This window comes from Epargyreus clarus, unplaced genomic scaffold (genome assembly GCF_041222505.1).
Source record: "Epargyreus clarus isolate Ecla_fem2 unplaced genomic scaffold, WU_Ecla_fem_2.2 ptg000022l, whole genome shotgun sequence".
NCBI lineage: Eukaryota > Metazoa > Arthropoda > Insecta > Lepidoptera > Hesperiidae > Epargyreus > Epargyreus clarus.
The window spans coordinates 2,958,799-2,975,401 of record NW_027332229.1 but is presented as its reverse complement, the minus strand read 5'-3'; the positions used below and the strand labels follow the sequence as shown (position 1 = coordinate 2,975,401).

Genomic DNA, 16,603 nt, shown 5'->3' with positions numbered 1-16,603 from the left:
AAAAAATATTTTTTTTTGTGTCATTTTTATTTAATTTTATTTAACAATAAATTACATTTTATTGAGTAGTGAAATTAGTAGTTGTTGTTATAAGTATTAGTAGTTCTTATAAGTACTATTTGATCGTAACGCACAACTGTTTTAAAAAAGGAAATATTTGCCTAAAATAATGGTGTCAGCAGACTGCCATAACTTCGAAGTAGCTTATTGGAATAACTTATTTTAATAAAGAATTTAATCCAAATTTCTTAATATGTAAAAGATTTACTATTTTTTTGTTTGGTATAAACCCGTAATTTGGCCTATCGAAGATTAAAATGTCATTTAGTAAACAAATATTGGATAGATTGATTATTAATAATGTGCAATAGATACTTGCAAATAATCCGCCGAATGACTCGCCAAACAATGACGGGTGTGTAAAAGCGGTAGACGGTACACGCGCATAATACTTTACATCGCGCATAAAAATCTACAACCCGCGGAGAACAGACAACCTCGTGGCGAAAACAACTGAGAATGATATTTACATTTGTATTCGCGTCTATTCGTCTGTACTCGGCGAGTGTCTAAACATGAACTGTAAGAATAGGTTATTTGTTTATTGATAACAGTAAAGAAAATAACCCTTTTTTATTGGTCGAATTTCGACCCCTAGAAGGAAAAAATAATAAAATGAAATGGAATATTGGATTAAAATCTTTGTTGAAACGAAATATAATAATAACTATGTAGTCTGAATTGTATGTTAATTAGATCTAGTCAGTAGACATTTTATGGAAATTTATTAAATAATATTATATGGTTATAATCATGTTTATTTTTAACAAACAAACAAACGTTTTCTACACTCACATCCCCACACTAAGATTCCCTGTGTCGTGGGTGCCATGGACACACACATAGACAAATACACAAACACCCAGACCTAGAATCAGAAATTTAAATTCATCATTCAGATATCTGTCTGGCCGGGGATCGAACCCGGTACCCTTTGCGCGTCAGACCGGTATGGTGACCGCTCCGCCACGCGGGTCGTCAAGCAGTATAGAAAGCGTTTGTTGTTTGTTAAAAAATTATGTTTATCGAAAAACATATTTTATGATAATTATTAGTAGATGGTGCCGATGGGAAATGTTATTTTCAAAAAGGTAGTGTAATTAAAATCGTAATTAAATAAGCTTTTTCCAGGGCCGAATTTTGGTAGGGCCCCGGGGCCTCCAGGAGAGCGGGGCCCCCAATAGAAAAAAACTTCGTTTTAGTTCCAAGCAGTATTTTTCGCATATTTACTATATGGTACTAATTCCAAAATTCTCTATTGAAAAAAAAATATTCGTTGGTAATATTTATTAAGACTTGATAGAAAAGTTACTCTTTTATTTGGAAAATTAGGGCGTCTGTTCCTTCTTGCCCCCCAGGGTGGCTACTACCATCTCTTAAAACAATATTATTTTAATCATACTTTTACTGTTATTGCAGGAAATTTAATTTTTTAAGCACAATTGACAATTTCAATTGGCTTTATACAATGGATAAGCGAAAAATTATAAGGGTTTAAGTTTGTTCAACTGTGTATGACGAAATAGTCTACTGTTTTAAGGAGGAAATAAAATTTTCCTGAACAATGTTGGTTTTTAAAGGATGGTGGTAGGCCCCCAGGGCCTTTAGACCTCCAAATGCGGTCCTGGCCACTTGTCACCCGAGTTTGACCGCATGGGGACACACGTGATAGGATATAGGCACTAAAAGTAACGCTAAATAACAGTATGACACAATTTATAAGTCACATCGAAGTTACTACAAATTATCTTGGTATACTAAAAAATCGGACTCCGAAATCATTGAATTTCTTTGTAAGAGTGTTTTTATATGTATTTTTTATTTTAAAATTCCTACGGAAACTGCAAGTTCCCTATTAATATAAGGCAAGATTTTTTTACACTTATAATGATTTCAGAATTATTGCATCATATAAAAATTTTCAAGTATTTATATATTGCGGTTCACGAGATGGAGGCCTGTGACAGACAGACAGCGGAGGCTTAGTAATAGGGTTCCGCTGTTACCCCTTGGATACGGAACACTAAAAACCATTCTTCTAAAATTGAAAACATTCGCGACCTTAGTATCACACCATTCGGGTGCGATCGGGTTGACGAAGATAGCCGATGTTGGTTATTTTGTGTCATACTGTGACCCCTTAGGGGATAACTTTAACTATTCGGTTGCTATGTATGGTCCTAAATGGTAACTTTGTATACTACGCGCCAAACTGCTAGTCCGCTCTGAATAGTCATTTATATATTCAGAAAGGACTAGCAGTTTTACGCGGACTATAATACTTCTACTTTATTTACGGTAATTATACCTATTTTTATGTCAACCGTTTGAAGTTCTATTCTAAGGTGTCCACTAACTGCTCTTTCTAACCGTCCCTGTGCTTTTTGAATCTAAGTATGTTCCTTATTGATAATATTTAGAGGGTCCGCTAAATCCGGCGCGTGTGCAGAGCTGAGACCTGCCATGGGCATCCGTTATGTCCTTTTTAAGTAATGGGCACACAAAATCAGAGCCCCTAGGGGAGAGGGGTTAAAATATTGTAAGGTAAAATTTAAACTCAATCAAATAATTTTTTTATTATTCAAAATAGAATTCTTACAGAGTTTTTTTTAATGTCAATACATCTACCGTCATTTCACAAGGTGTTTCGTTATGGAGAAGAATGATACATCAAATACTCAACCTCTGCTCAACTTATGATACATTAAATAAGATATGGTGAACGTAATTCTGAGCTTATCGTGTAAATTATTTTGGCTCTTCGGGACCCCTCTTGGCTAAGGGCCCTGGATACGGGCCCCCTGTGTCGTTAAAATGAAGAAGGAATAGTATTTATCGATGAACGCAGGCGTGTACCCGCGTCAGTTTTAGCGGACGCCGTTACATCTACATCTTTACAATAATTCTATACTTTTTTTAAACACCATCACTTGTCACTTGTCAACGTTTTGTTGTCCTTAACTTATGACGTCATATTTGCTTACTATAGGTTAAGGAAAAATGTGTACATTAATTTATTTATTTATACTAATTAATTAATATGTTTAGTGCTAATGTTATTACCAATTTATTACCAGTATTAAGTCCTAATATTTGTAATATAATTGTTTTTATTTTAACTGCAGTTGTAAGGCAGATAAATATTGTAATAATAATTGTAATTATGTATATTTTGGTTCCATATTTTCAATGTTGTTTTAGCATTATTATTTTTATATATATTATGTTAAGGATCTATTTCGTTGTCTGAATAAAGATATGAAATGCCGCGTAACCATACCTCAATAAGCCGTTACAAGTGTGGAGATAGAGTGTTTGATTTGGTTCGTATACGTTTGCAAATGTTTGTAGCCGGTCGGATTGAGTCGCGTTTTCGCACAAATCAAAGACATTTTGCCGAAAGTGGACGCGGCCATATGTTTGTGCGTTTGTTTGTATAGTCCGCGCCAAACTGCTAGTCCGCTCTGAAGTTGTTGCGAGCAGGTGTAGTCATACAATTCGCTATGGCGACGCGATTAATTTCTATATTCAGAGCGGACTAGCAGTTTTACGCGGACTATACCAGAGGTTTGGTATGCGCTAAGTGCCAAGTATGAGAATGCATCAGATATGTTTTAAACTTAATTTCTTTATCATTTATTACCTACATAAGCTCCGTAGCTTATTTGGGATTTAACTGACATTGTAAATCTGTCCCTAATTGTTTTTTATAATCCGACAATCTTTTCTGTGTGTGTGGCCGTTTTCGGAAACAGTCATTTAACTACATGAGTGATTTTTTAATATCCCCAAATAGGTATATTTTTACTTATTACATTAATTTAATAAAATTGCGATGTTAAAAACTGTTTATTTTTAAATAAAATTAATATTTTTTACATTTATTAGATAATTGTAATATTATGTTAAATGTTGATAAATAAAATTTTTGAAATATTCAAATTTGACAAGCTAGCAACATTATGATGGACAGTGGCTCCCCTGCCTGCCACAGAAAAGATTGTTGGACTATAATAATGTGACGTCATAGAATTATTACGCCGCCATTTTGTCATGTCGCACTTTCGACCCCCCAATCCCCAAGTATCAAGCCCTATCATCGTTGATATCATTAGCTGCCCGGAAGGAAAACATGTTCCTTTAAATTATGCTTTAATTTTTTTAATAATAATATTTTATAAATTATATTTGAAATAAAACAATATTGTAAATTGATATTAATATTCATCGAAATATAATATTATTTAAGCGTTTATTTAAATTATAAATGATAAATGTTAATGTTTCAATTCTGTAAGCAATTGATGTTTGATTAAATGGTATTAAATAAAATGTTTTTTTTATTTTAATCTGTAATATTTTATAAACCCAATACACACATAACTTTGAATAACATTATTATTTTCAAAACTAAAAATCACGCTATAACAGAACTAAAAAGCAATAATTGTTGCAATCTAATAACTTTGCGATGGACTTTCTCTAAGGCGCTCGAACAATCTCGCCTCGAAAATCGTTAATCCTGAGGATGTTGATAAGAACAATGGTACAAAATTATTAAAATCGTGTATTGTCATCGGTTTTTGATAATTCTTCAAAATTTTGAATTAAACTGAACGTTCAAAGTGGATAGAAATCGGGTTCAGATTCCGTTACTTGTTAGTTACATACATACATACAACCCAAGCTAATAAAAGCGTGGTAAAAATCAATGGCCTAATCCTTCTCATTCTGAGAGTTGACCCGTGCCCAGAGCGACAGTAATGGGTTGATAATGATGATGATGATTTTATAAACATTTTTGTGGATCGACTGTAATTACTTCGATTTTTTTGTATAATATGCAAGTAGCAGACGAGCATGCAGTCCACCTGATTTTTAATAGCAAGTGCTGCCTATGGACATCTGCAATCAACCCCAGACAGATTCGGTTCTACGGTCGGCTACGGATGCGCCGCTACCTGAAGACTAAGCTGGAATGCCTCGCAAAAACATGCCTCTTTTACCCTTCAAACCAGAACACAGTAGCGCTTAACACTGCTGTAATAGGTGTGGCGGTGGTGCCGCTGGAGTCGAACCACAGAGGGTTCTATAAGATTGCACGCAATTGATTTTATGTGATTAGAAATCAGGCAGTTGTCAAGAAGCTATATGATAAATTGTAAATTATTTTCTCATAGATATACACACACTCCAGCCGATCACTCTATCTCAATGATGCGGTCGATTAAGATAACATGTTGTAGCAAGATCGTGGAAATTTTTATTTTAGGAATATCTATTGGTAAACATCATCAACCCATTACTGTCGCACTGCTGGGCACGGGTGTCCTCTCAGAATGAGAACGTTTAGACCATAGTCCACCGCGTTGGACAAATGCGTTTTGGTAGACTCCAAATACCTTTAAATCTTTTATAAGATGTTTCAGGTATGCAGGTTTCCTCACGATAGTTACGAATCTAATCTTATCTGTGGTTGATTTCAGATTTCCACGGGGGGCTGTAGCCAATTACCATCAGGTGGACTGCATGCTCGTCTGCAACTTCAATATTATAAAAAAATATTTAAAATGTAGATTTTAAACCCATTTCGATTTTATTTATTTATTTAGATGTAACTGCAACACTACAATTATAATATAAATTATTAATATAAGTTTAAATAACAGCTGACAGTTATTTCACAATAATCGCGGGACCAATTATGGTTATTATAGTTCAAAGATAATATCAGTATTGATGTGGTCAGCGCGTTATCAACATGCACACATTGTGAGTAAGATGCATCAATTCTAATAATATAGAAAATATCCATACCAGGCGTGAATAAGTTTGTCCCTGTAGTTTCGAGACCAGAATAGGGCTACGGTATCCTCTGTCGTCGTTAGAGGCGACTAAAAGGGGGTTTCCGGGGTTGCGGACGGCAAGAGTGGGAGCTCTAACCGCCTGGCTAGCGACCCCGGGAAGAACGATGGTATGTATGTGTGACCGCATACCGTCGTACGCTCGTACGCTCCACAAGGAGTGGCAAGCTTTATGCTCATCTGGGCGGAGCCCGACGTGGCAACTCGCTAAGAGGACTCTGAATCTCCGTACCTTCGGAGATCCCGGAGTCCTCTACGCAGCGCCGAGGACGATTTTAGTGCGGTAAAACCGTTCCCACGGCGTCGGGTACCTTTTGAAGGTATCCCCGAAAATGCACTCTTTCCCTTGCTAATTGTATTCTTTGGTGAGAGATCTATTTTAAAAGTCAACTTGCGTGTGTGTAAAACGACTCGTTTTCTTACTTATTTTTTTACTATAAATTATACAATCCTAATGCTTATTATAATAAAAAAAAATGTATTTATACACTATACTTATATGAAAGTAGGTCGTTTTATTAACATATTTACGCCTGGTATCCATAAATTACTTACTAATCAGTAATATATATTTTAAATTACATATTAGTATACTTATATTTTAAGGCATAACTTCATAATGGTGCGTCTATTACTCTCACGCGTCAATGTAACGCAGCCTGATTTTTCTCGTAATATTGTGATTTTTTTCTTACTTATGTATTTATAAAATTAATGCACCATTGTGTCGAGTCAATCTACCAACTATTTCGAGATTTGGAGACGTTAACAAACGAATATAACTTCAAATATATTATAAAAGATAATTTTCCACAAATAATCTTGGGTTTAGCGCGAAAAGATTATCCGGATTCCAACAGCTACCTACTTGTTTACTAATTCTCATTAACAATTTTGTTTGCAATGCACTTCAACGCCATCTATGAGTGAGTTATAACAAGTGAAAAACTCATGAAAACGCTCCTTAAGACTCCTACCCGTTTGCGTTTTTGACGTGACAAGTTGACAACGTCTTATAATTCGATGGAGCCCCAGCTGCAGGCACCAAAAAACATGACTGCGGCGTTACCTCGCTCTGAGGCGTTCCATTTAAGGCTTGAAGTGCAAGCGAGAGCGCGGAATGAGCGACAAAGAGGCACAATGGGCCTCCTCGTTAACTTGATCAATTCCATTGTGATTTCCTTTTACCTCCTTCTCTATATTCATACAAAATATCTATCAAACAAATAAAATTAAAATTTTCTTTTGAAAAATGCAACCATTCCATCAGTATTTTCTCATGAAGTTGTCACGTTAACTATCGTCAGTAAACCGACTTTACAGACACTGTTTATTTTTTCCATAGGTTTTTTCCATAATCGTTCATTGGATACAGTCGCACTGCATCGCTATCTAATATATTGAGCCAATAATGTCAAGCGTAATAGTGAAAAATACTAGATCAAAAATACTGGATCGATCTTTCTGAAGACATGCGAAACCATTCTAGTATAATCTTAGTTCAAAATATATTCTAGTTTAACCAGGATGGTAATTTGTAACGCATACTTTATCCATTCCAGCTTAATAACACATAGTTGTAATAACAATAACCTTCTCCTGTTGTAGTTTAAACCATGTTAGAAATAAGAAGCATTTTCTTATTATTTTTTGCCTTTTTCCCACTATTTTTTCCTGTTTCTAGAACGGTCGCGATTCTAATTGCTATCGCTGTGAAAACGAGCCAATTTCCACAAGATGGAGAAATTACTAATAGTGTCACCACAGGGTCGCCAGGTAATTCTAATTACTTTTTACGTAATAGGTATTGGAAGCAATCTGAAGTAGAACTCTCCGTGGTTTGACTCCGGCGGCACAACCGCCACACCTATTTCTGCCTTATAACACCAGTGTCAAGTGCTGCTGTGTTCTGGTTTAGGGCCACACCCTTTAAGGGAGACATACTTTTCCGAGGCATTCCATCTTGGTCTTCAGGGCTAGCGGGTTAAACCTATCTAGGGTTGATTACAGATGTCCATGGGCAGTAGCCATTTACGATTACGTGGACTGCAGGTCTGCTAATCCTGTTATAAAAAATATACCTATATATTTCAGAGACGACGACAAATGTAAGCTGTGTGACAGGAAAGGGTCTCTCTGGGACGTGTGTGCGACGGGAAGGCTGTGACTATGGTCCCGGGGGGATTGACTTCACATTGTACCAACCACGTGGCTTCAAACCGTACGTATTCTGAGCGTCCGGTAAAACTGACGCTGGTAAAATTACCTAATAACAGCAGTATTAAGCGCTACTTTAAGTAGTGTTGAAGGTAGAAGAACTCTATATGGTTCGACTCCCGCGGCACCACCGCCACAGCTTTTTATACCTAATAACAGCAGTGTTAAGCGCTGCACTGTTTTCGTTTGAAGGGTGTGGTAAGGGAGACAGACTTTTCCGAGGCGTTCCAACTTAGTCCTCAGGGGTAGCGGCGCATCTGTGGCCGACCTCAGGTAGGAATGTCAAATCCTATCTGGGTTTGATAACAGATGTCCATACGGCAGTAGCCTTAGTAACTTACCGTCAGGTGGACTGCATGCTCGTCTGCTATTCCCATATTACTAGAAAAATTAATTAAAGAATCCAAATTAAAGTCAAATTTTATTTTAAAATAATCCGATTTAACATAAACTTTAGAGATTCATTATATATTCAACAAATTGCTAAAAGATGTCACTCCCACATAATAGAAAAATCCAACAACACTGATATAGCTTCACATGAATCACCACACAACTGAAAATTCATTTATCTGCTAAAGATACAATATCATCATCATCATCAACAACCCATTACTGTCCCGTTGGGCAAGGATTAGGCCATAGTCCACCGCGCTGGCCAAGTGCGTATTGGTAGACTTCACATACCTTTGAGATTATTTTTTATAAAACTCTCAGGTATGCAGGTTTCCTCGCGATGTTTTCCTTCACCGTTTAGCAAGTGATAATTAATTTCTAATATGCACATAACTTTGAAAAATCAGAGGTGCGTGCCTGGGATTTGAACCTCGGACCCTTCGATCGAGAGGCCGAATTTCTTCACCACTAGGCTATCACTGCTTGCGTTGATACAATATAATCTGAAATATTTCTTATCTTAATGTGTCTAACTATACTTTCGTTACATATGTTATATATGTAATAAGTATAAGTCATATACATATGTTATAAGTAGTCACGTTATAACAGTATTTTTCATTGTTTTAACTTCTTTTGCTTGGCTCTCATGGGAATTTACCTTTTTTTGAGTTGTTTATTCATGGAAAGCAGCAATATGTATGTGAAAATCCATTAAGACTGCGCAGGGCGTACCAAAGAAGATATAATTTTGTATCACTATCATCATCATCATCATCAATGCATTACTGTCCCACAGCTGGGCACAGGTCTCCTTTCATAGTGAGGATTAGGCCATAGGCCACCGCGCTGGCCAAGTGTGTATTGGTAGACTTAACATACCTTTTAAATTTTTTTTTTTAATTTCTCAGATGTGCAGGTTTCTCACAATGTTTTGCTTCACCATTTAAGCAAGTGATAATTAATTTCTAATACGCACATAACTGAAAAATCAGAGTGTCTGCCATTTGAACCTCGGTTCTCTCGATCGAAAAGGCGTTAATCGCTGAGCTATCACTTGCATCACATCTCCAATTAAGTGCTTCCACAGTCATGAGTCCAATATTTACTAGCTAAATAAGACATTGAGAAGCTTTTCTGACAGTTAGCACATTGCCAATCGGGTTCCATTGGGTGATACTCATCGAAATGTTGTCTCAACTCCGTCACCAAATGTTCACCATAAAATGTTCTTTTGCAACTCTGACAGTCAACTTTCAACCAATTCGGTGGTAAGACCGTATCAATATCTTTATCTATTTGTCCTGTGGAAATCTGAAGCATCGGAGATACAGTTTCTTTCAACTGAATATCATATTTAGAGCTGTGTGTTCCGTCAGTTGGTGCGTATAAGTACCTTATGTATGGATAGTCGCTATAATAACGTCGGTAGTGTGCAGGTGCTACACAAAACGGTAGGAAAGTCAAGTCTTTTTTAAAGCACTCTAATATTAATTTAATTTCGTTAGACGATGAGTTATGTGCTGCGACTGACTGGAGGAGGTCTAAGCATCCGTGCAGCTGCTTTCGACTAACAATACAGACTTTCTTCTTCGTTTTAATCTGTGTTGGTACATTTAAGCGATTTATAGTAATTGATGAATTTTCATTTTTACGATTGACGAGAACATGGTCTAGTTTGTGAATGGTCTCACGTTTAAGAAATAAGTTATTACCCGATGGTATCCACTGAAGGTTGATTGAGATGGCAACTGACCACCAATTGAGAATCGCGTCTAAGCTTAACGTATTCACCGTAATGTGTTTAGGTATAGAATTATCAAAGTGTTTGAAAATTGTGTTCTGTTTCTCCGTATCTGGTTGTCTTAGGACCAATGTGTTCAGTTGTTCCCTTGTCGCTTGTATCTCTAGTACCATAATCGAATCGGGAGGCCCGAGTGCTTTTTTTAAGGTATTGTCCGGTTTATTTCGTATTTTCGCTGCACATTCCGCGGCTAATGGTTTAGCGATATCCAAATTAATTTGGAGAAAACCCTTTAGATTCTCATAATGGTTTTCTAAGAGCTTACTCAACGACTCCTTGTCACCTCGTGACGTCAACTCCTTTGCAGTGTGGTCGAAATCATCCCAAATCGGCCAGTCTTTTAAATACTTCTTCAATACATTAATGTATATCTCGATTTCCAGCTCGTGAAGTTTTAACAAATCAATGTTGAACTCTTTCGTTAATATCTCCTGTATCTGAGCATTCGTTAGCATTGTGTTTTGAGAACTGCTGTTCACGATGAGTCGTTTGAAGAATTGTATTATAGGACCATCTGAAAGAATAATATAATATATTGTAATACTAGCTGACCCAGCAAATTTTGAGTTGCCGTATAAAAAAAACTAAAATGTAACACATCGAGCAATATGAAAAATGATGAAATTACTGAAATGGCTATTTGAAAATAGGGGTTGGTTGTAAAAGTGTAAAAATTTAGGGTTGTATGTATTTCTTAATGCCACATTATAGAAAAATAAAAACAAAAATATTTGTTTAAAAAAATAAAACAAACGTTAAGGGTAAACAACCTTTATCACTTAGGGGTATGAAAAATAGATAGTAGCCGATTCTCAGACCTACTGAACATGCATATAAAATTTGGTGAAAATCAGTGAAGCCGTTTCGGAGGAGTACGGTAACTAACATTGTGACACGAGAATTTTATATATAAGATGAAGATAGTCAGAGAATTATTATAAAAAGAAGAACCTGACCGCTTTAAGAATATTCTATGTCACTCCCACAATTTAGACGAACCAACAATATCTCCTATGTTAAAATCAGTTAAGCCAATTAGCCTGTAGGTCGCTGCCGCCCATAGACATCTGTAATCAACCCCAGATAGATAGTCCTACCTGAGGCTGGCTAGAAATGCGGCGCCACCCCTGAGGACTAAGCTGGAGCCTCGAAAAGGTATATTTCCCTTACCACACCCTTCAAACCAGAACACAGTAGCGCTTAACATTGCTGTTAGGCAGAAATAGGTGTGGCGGTGGTGCCGCCGGAGTCGAAACAGAGGGTTCTACCATCTTCAATAATAATAGTTGTAAACCAGCAATACATACCTGCAAGCGGCATAACCGAATCCATTGCAATTACGTCGTTTGACGAATCATCCTCCATTTTGGCTTCCTTTAAAGTTATATTCTTTTTATAATATTATTTTACCGCGAAACTAAGCTAAGGTGAATATTTTTCTTCAGTGCAAACAACTTTCAACTTACTATGACAATGACAAATGACTTGTTTTGACACTTGACATTTGTGATCAGGGCTGCCAACTCTTGAAAAATATTTACAACTAGACTCTAGACTAAAATTCCCTAAAATACTTAAAAACAATTCTTAAAAAATAACATTAGCAGGGCGTGGCCGATTTGGCTTCATTGTCTTTAGCAAATGATAAAAATTTACAATCAAATGTGCGTAGTTGGGATTCAAACTCTGGGCCCGTAATAGAAATAGTTTAGAGAGAATCATTGCACTCTGCGGGACTTTTTTATAATATAGGTGTAGCAGATGAGCATGCCGTCTACCGGATGGTAAGTGGCCACTGCCGCCCATGGATACCTACAATCAACTCTAGATAACATTAGAATCCTACTTGAGGTTGGCCACAGATGTGCCGCTACCCCTGATAAGTAAGATGGAATGCCTTAAATAAATAAATAAATAAAAAGTATGTACATCTCCCACACGCTTCAAACCAGAACACAGCAGCGCTGTTATTAGGTAAAAATAAGTGTGGCCCTGTTATAATTGAAGTTGAAGCATACAGTGTACCCTCAAATAATTTAAATATTCTTTGTCTAATTTCACAGAATATGTTTAAATGGGGAAGTGTGCTGTCCGCAAGAATACTTAATGCAGCATGAGAGCAAAACTTCAACAGAGAAAGCAATAGAGTTCGATGATGACGATTAATGCTAATAATTTTTATTGGTTGATTTAATATTTAGTGATATAATTATAAGATCGTAAAAATGCTGTTTTAGGGCTCGAACACAAAACTGCGATGCGACGCGATGCGAATTCGCAACGCAGAAAATTGCGATGCGAATTGCTGCGATGCGATATCGTACGGCGTAGCGTCTCTCAGGGTGACCAACAACAACAACCACTGTGCGATGCGAATCAATTCGCAAGTTCTTGCGATGCGTTGAGGGAGCTCGCAGATTTTTGCGATGCGACGTCGCATCGCAGTTTTGTGTACGAACCCTTACATGGATATAAGGATAATTACACTCTTACGACTCGATATTGTCTTTCGAATTAACTTCATTCAATTGATTATTTTAATTATAAAATAAAACGTAATTTGTTCTGTTTTTATTTTTTTCCCTTATAACAAAATGAAGATTTCCCAGAAAAACGCAAATGAATTTCAGATTATTTATTTCACGGATAAAGAAACATTTATAAAAATCCTTATGAAACAATTGAGAAGACTAATTTTATTCAATAGAGATTATCCAAAACTGCGGTCTGTATATGTTTCTCACTCGCACATCACAGAACAAGCGGGATACAAATATAAATGCTACTTTGGAATAGTATTTTTATTGAATCAAGTAGCATAGCCGTGTTACAGTGTATAATATAAATCTACCAAGGTTCGAAAACGAATGATGAAGATGATGTGTCTGTATCATTTGGCAAATGATAAATTGTTGTACCATATGGCCACACATGCCAACAAATCAAATATTTGCTCCAAAGTTCTATCTAGAATTATTATTACATTTTCATTCTATTACATTTTGTTTAATATAAAATTGACTGATTTTCAATTCAAGCCTCCTTCCAAATCTTTTCAAAGAAATAGGATTATTATAAAAACATTTTTGGGAATCCTAATCAATTTGTAACATAGTTTGCAATAGTGACAATGCAAATATGATAAATAAATAATATATTTAGATATAGTCTAAAGAAACTTATCCGTGCGTGTGGTGGTTTTCGCTAAAAGTTATATTCTATTGTCATTTCTAGTCAGCTTCATCTGCAATATTAGAAAATCAATTACATCTTAAAAACGATCTCATGTTAATTGTTAATGAAATAAATATTTTTTTAATATTACTTACAGGCGTTATAACATATTCATCATTGATAATGGTTGAAATTTCCCGATATTTAGGTATTTCCGACAACCTAGCAACACTAAGAACGTCAATGTCACTTCTGCCACACGCACAGAAAAGTTTCACAGATGCAAAATATTACTTGGCTCACATCGCTACGCGTACAAAAAAATATTTGATACTATGTTTGTACATTAATGTATTTTTCCTTATTGATTTAAATTTTAGCTGTAACTACAATAAATTCTAATTCAAACTTCAACATGCATTTTCTAAATTCTTATACAAGTATGCGTATTTTTGTACGCGTAGCAAGGCATGTTAGGGTCTAATAATAGTTGCATTGGCTACAGTCTGGACACCGTTTGACCTTCCGACCACGGCGCCCATGCTTGGAGTCCATAGCTTTGTACTCTTGATAGCTCGGAGACCTCGGTCTTGATCTTGAACGAGACCTGTAAAAAAATAGTCACTTTTTTACTAAGGTCAAAAAACGAGGCAATATTTTTTAAGGTCTGTGCCAGCACAGAAGAAGAAGTATTTAAGAAAAGTATATTAATACAAGCTGACCCGGCAAACGTTGTGTTGTGTGTATAAATAAAAAAATGTTAAGGGTGAACAACCCTTATCACTTAGGGGTATGAAAAATAGATAGTAGCCGATTCTCAGACCTACTAAATATGCATGTAAAATTTGGTGAAAATCGTTAAAGCTGTTTCGGAGGAGTACGGTAACTAACATCGTAACACGAGAATTTTATATATTAGACACTTTTATACTCGACCTCGTTTACTTAAATACTACTGCATAATTGTAAAGTATTAAAAATATTTTTAATAAAAGTCTATTCACTGACTTCAAAAGGACGATTTCAATAAAATTGATTTTTTAGGGTTCCGTACCGAAGGGTAAAAACGAAACTCTATTGCTAAGCCTCCGCTATCTGTTTGTCTAGCCGTCTGTATGATCGTCTGTCTGTCACTGGGCTGTATCTCTTAAGCCGGAATACACAGACCCGTAAATTTTACAGAGTATGTATAATCACCGCTAAAAACCCAATACAAAAATAAGAAAGCTTATTATTTTTTTTAATTTATAAATAACTAGCTGACCCGGCAAACTTAGTACCGTCTCAAAATCTATTTATCGTATATATTTCATATAAAATATAGCCTATGTTACTCGTGGATAATGTAGCTTTCGAATGGTAAAAGAATTTTTAAAATGGGTCCAGTCGTTTTTGAGCCTATTCATTACAATCAAAGTTTTCCTCTTTATAATATTAGTATAGACTACAATCCTACAAATTAACTATCCAATGGGGTCCTGAATTCGTGTGCCCAGGTACCCTAGCATTCCTTAAGATGACACAGTCAAGAATGCTTGGGCTGTTGGAATCTCACCTGGATTTGGACCGGGATAAACGTCTGGAACTCCGTCCGCTGACTTGCTCATCTCCCCCCGCATTCTTGAAGAGCAAATCCTTGTACTGATAAAGGAAGTAGATAATGGTAAAAAGAACCGCCACCTGCAAACAGATTACCTTTTTTATAACACAGAAGTAGCAAACGAGCATGCAGTCCACCTGATGGTAAGTAGCCAGTGCCCTTCATGGATATTTGTAATCAACCCCAGATAAGATTGGAAACCAGATAGGGGTAGATATTCCTACCTGAGGTCGGTCACACATGCGCCGCTACCCCCGAGGACTAAGCTGGAACGCCTCGGAAAACTACGTCTTCCTTACCACACCTTTCAAACCAGAACACAGCAGCGCTTAACACTCCTGATATTAGGTAGAAATAGGTGTGGCGCTGGTGCCACACCTGGAACCACAGAGCGTTCTACCACCGTTACATGCGTTTGTGCCCTTAGGAGTCGAATAAACTTACCTGATTACCTCTTAATAACTATTAATAATGAAGACCAGATCAGATCTAGGTACAGTCCACGTTACTGATAGTCCGCTCTGAATATAGATATGAGTCGCCGTAGCAAATTGTACTACACCTGCTCGCAACAACTTCATAGCGGAGTAGCAGTTTGGCGTGGACTATATCTAAATAACAGATCTAAGTAATATTAAAATACCTATTGTATTTTGACCATACGTGTATTCAAACTAATGGATTTCCATTAGATGGCAATTACTGGCAAACAATAAATGGTTATACTTCGATTCTTACTTACTTAAATGGTATTCAATTAAATCTAAACGATTCATGCGTGTACATTCAAAATTTTATATCACTTTGGAATGATTTGTTGAGATCTAAACTCGTTTTGAGTAAAGCAATGTCTAAAAACCTTTTATGAAGTGTATTGATGCGTATTTCAAATTACAAATAAGTATATTATTAGAGTCGAAGTTAGTATAGCGATTTTAATTTCAATTTTGAGTCCCCCAAATTTACAGTAAGTACTTAGTTATTTTTATTTCTTGTAAGTAGTTAGATCCTCTGCCTATTTCTAGCTTTTATACGCAAGTATCTATGTTGTAGTCCGTTTAATGATTTCGAAAATACAGATCCACTTTTCGAAGCTTTTTCACAACTTTTTCCTTCATCATTAAAATTATACTATAATCTTATATATATATATTTCTACAATTACTTACATATAAAAATTCAAACAATACAAAATAACAAAATAAGGCTTAAGTAAGTAAGATAATATAAAAATTTAAAGATAAAACAGTGAGTCCAAATCACCGCCTCTCGGTAGGGTTCTAAGAATACTGGCTGCGTTGCCGCGTTGTCAGACTTATTCTTTGGCCAAAATATGCACCAGCTTTTGGGTCTCCAGATATACTTAATTAATTTCTAATACTTATAACAAATAAAACTTGTTTAGGGTTTGGACACCAGACCAGAAAAGTAGAGACCATAATTTATAGAATTACAGCTTATTCATCATCTATTTTTAACACGCTTTTA

The 16,603-nt window shown here is 36.0% G+C and overlaps 1 protein-coding gene across 1 annotated transcript; it reads right to left on the bottom strand.

Moving 5' to 3' along the window:
- Window positions 1-8,549: 8,549 nt before the first annotated feature.
- On the bottom strand, window positions 8,550-11,819 carry LOC140751392 (uncharacterized). The gene is made up of 2 exons (XM_073085301.1): window positions 11,649-11,819; window positions 8,550-10,855 (listed from the first exon to the last, which is right to left on the bottom strand). Exons 1-2 carry the CDS (start codon window positions 11,704-11,706, stop codon window positions 9,612-9,614), a joined length of 1,302 nt encoding a protein of 433 aa, XP_072941402.1. The 5' UTR covers window positions 11,707-11,819; the 3' UTR covers window positions 8,550-9,611.
- Between the last annotated feature and the right edge of the window lie 4,784 nt (window positions 11,820-16,603).

Bases quoted from the DNA above. Each gene is read 5' to 3' on its own strand.
- LOC140751392 (XM_073085301.1), bottom strand. From the start codon at position 11,706: ATGGAGGATGATTCGTCAAACGACGTAATTGCAATGGATTCGGTTATG. The intron at 10,856-11,648 runs GTATGTATTGCT...TTATTCTTTCAG, and splicing joins TTCGGTTATGCCGCTTGCAG to ATGGTCCTATAATACAATTC.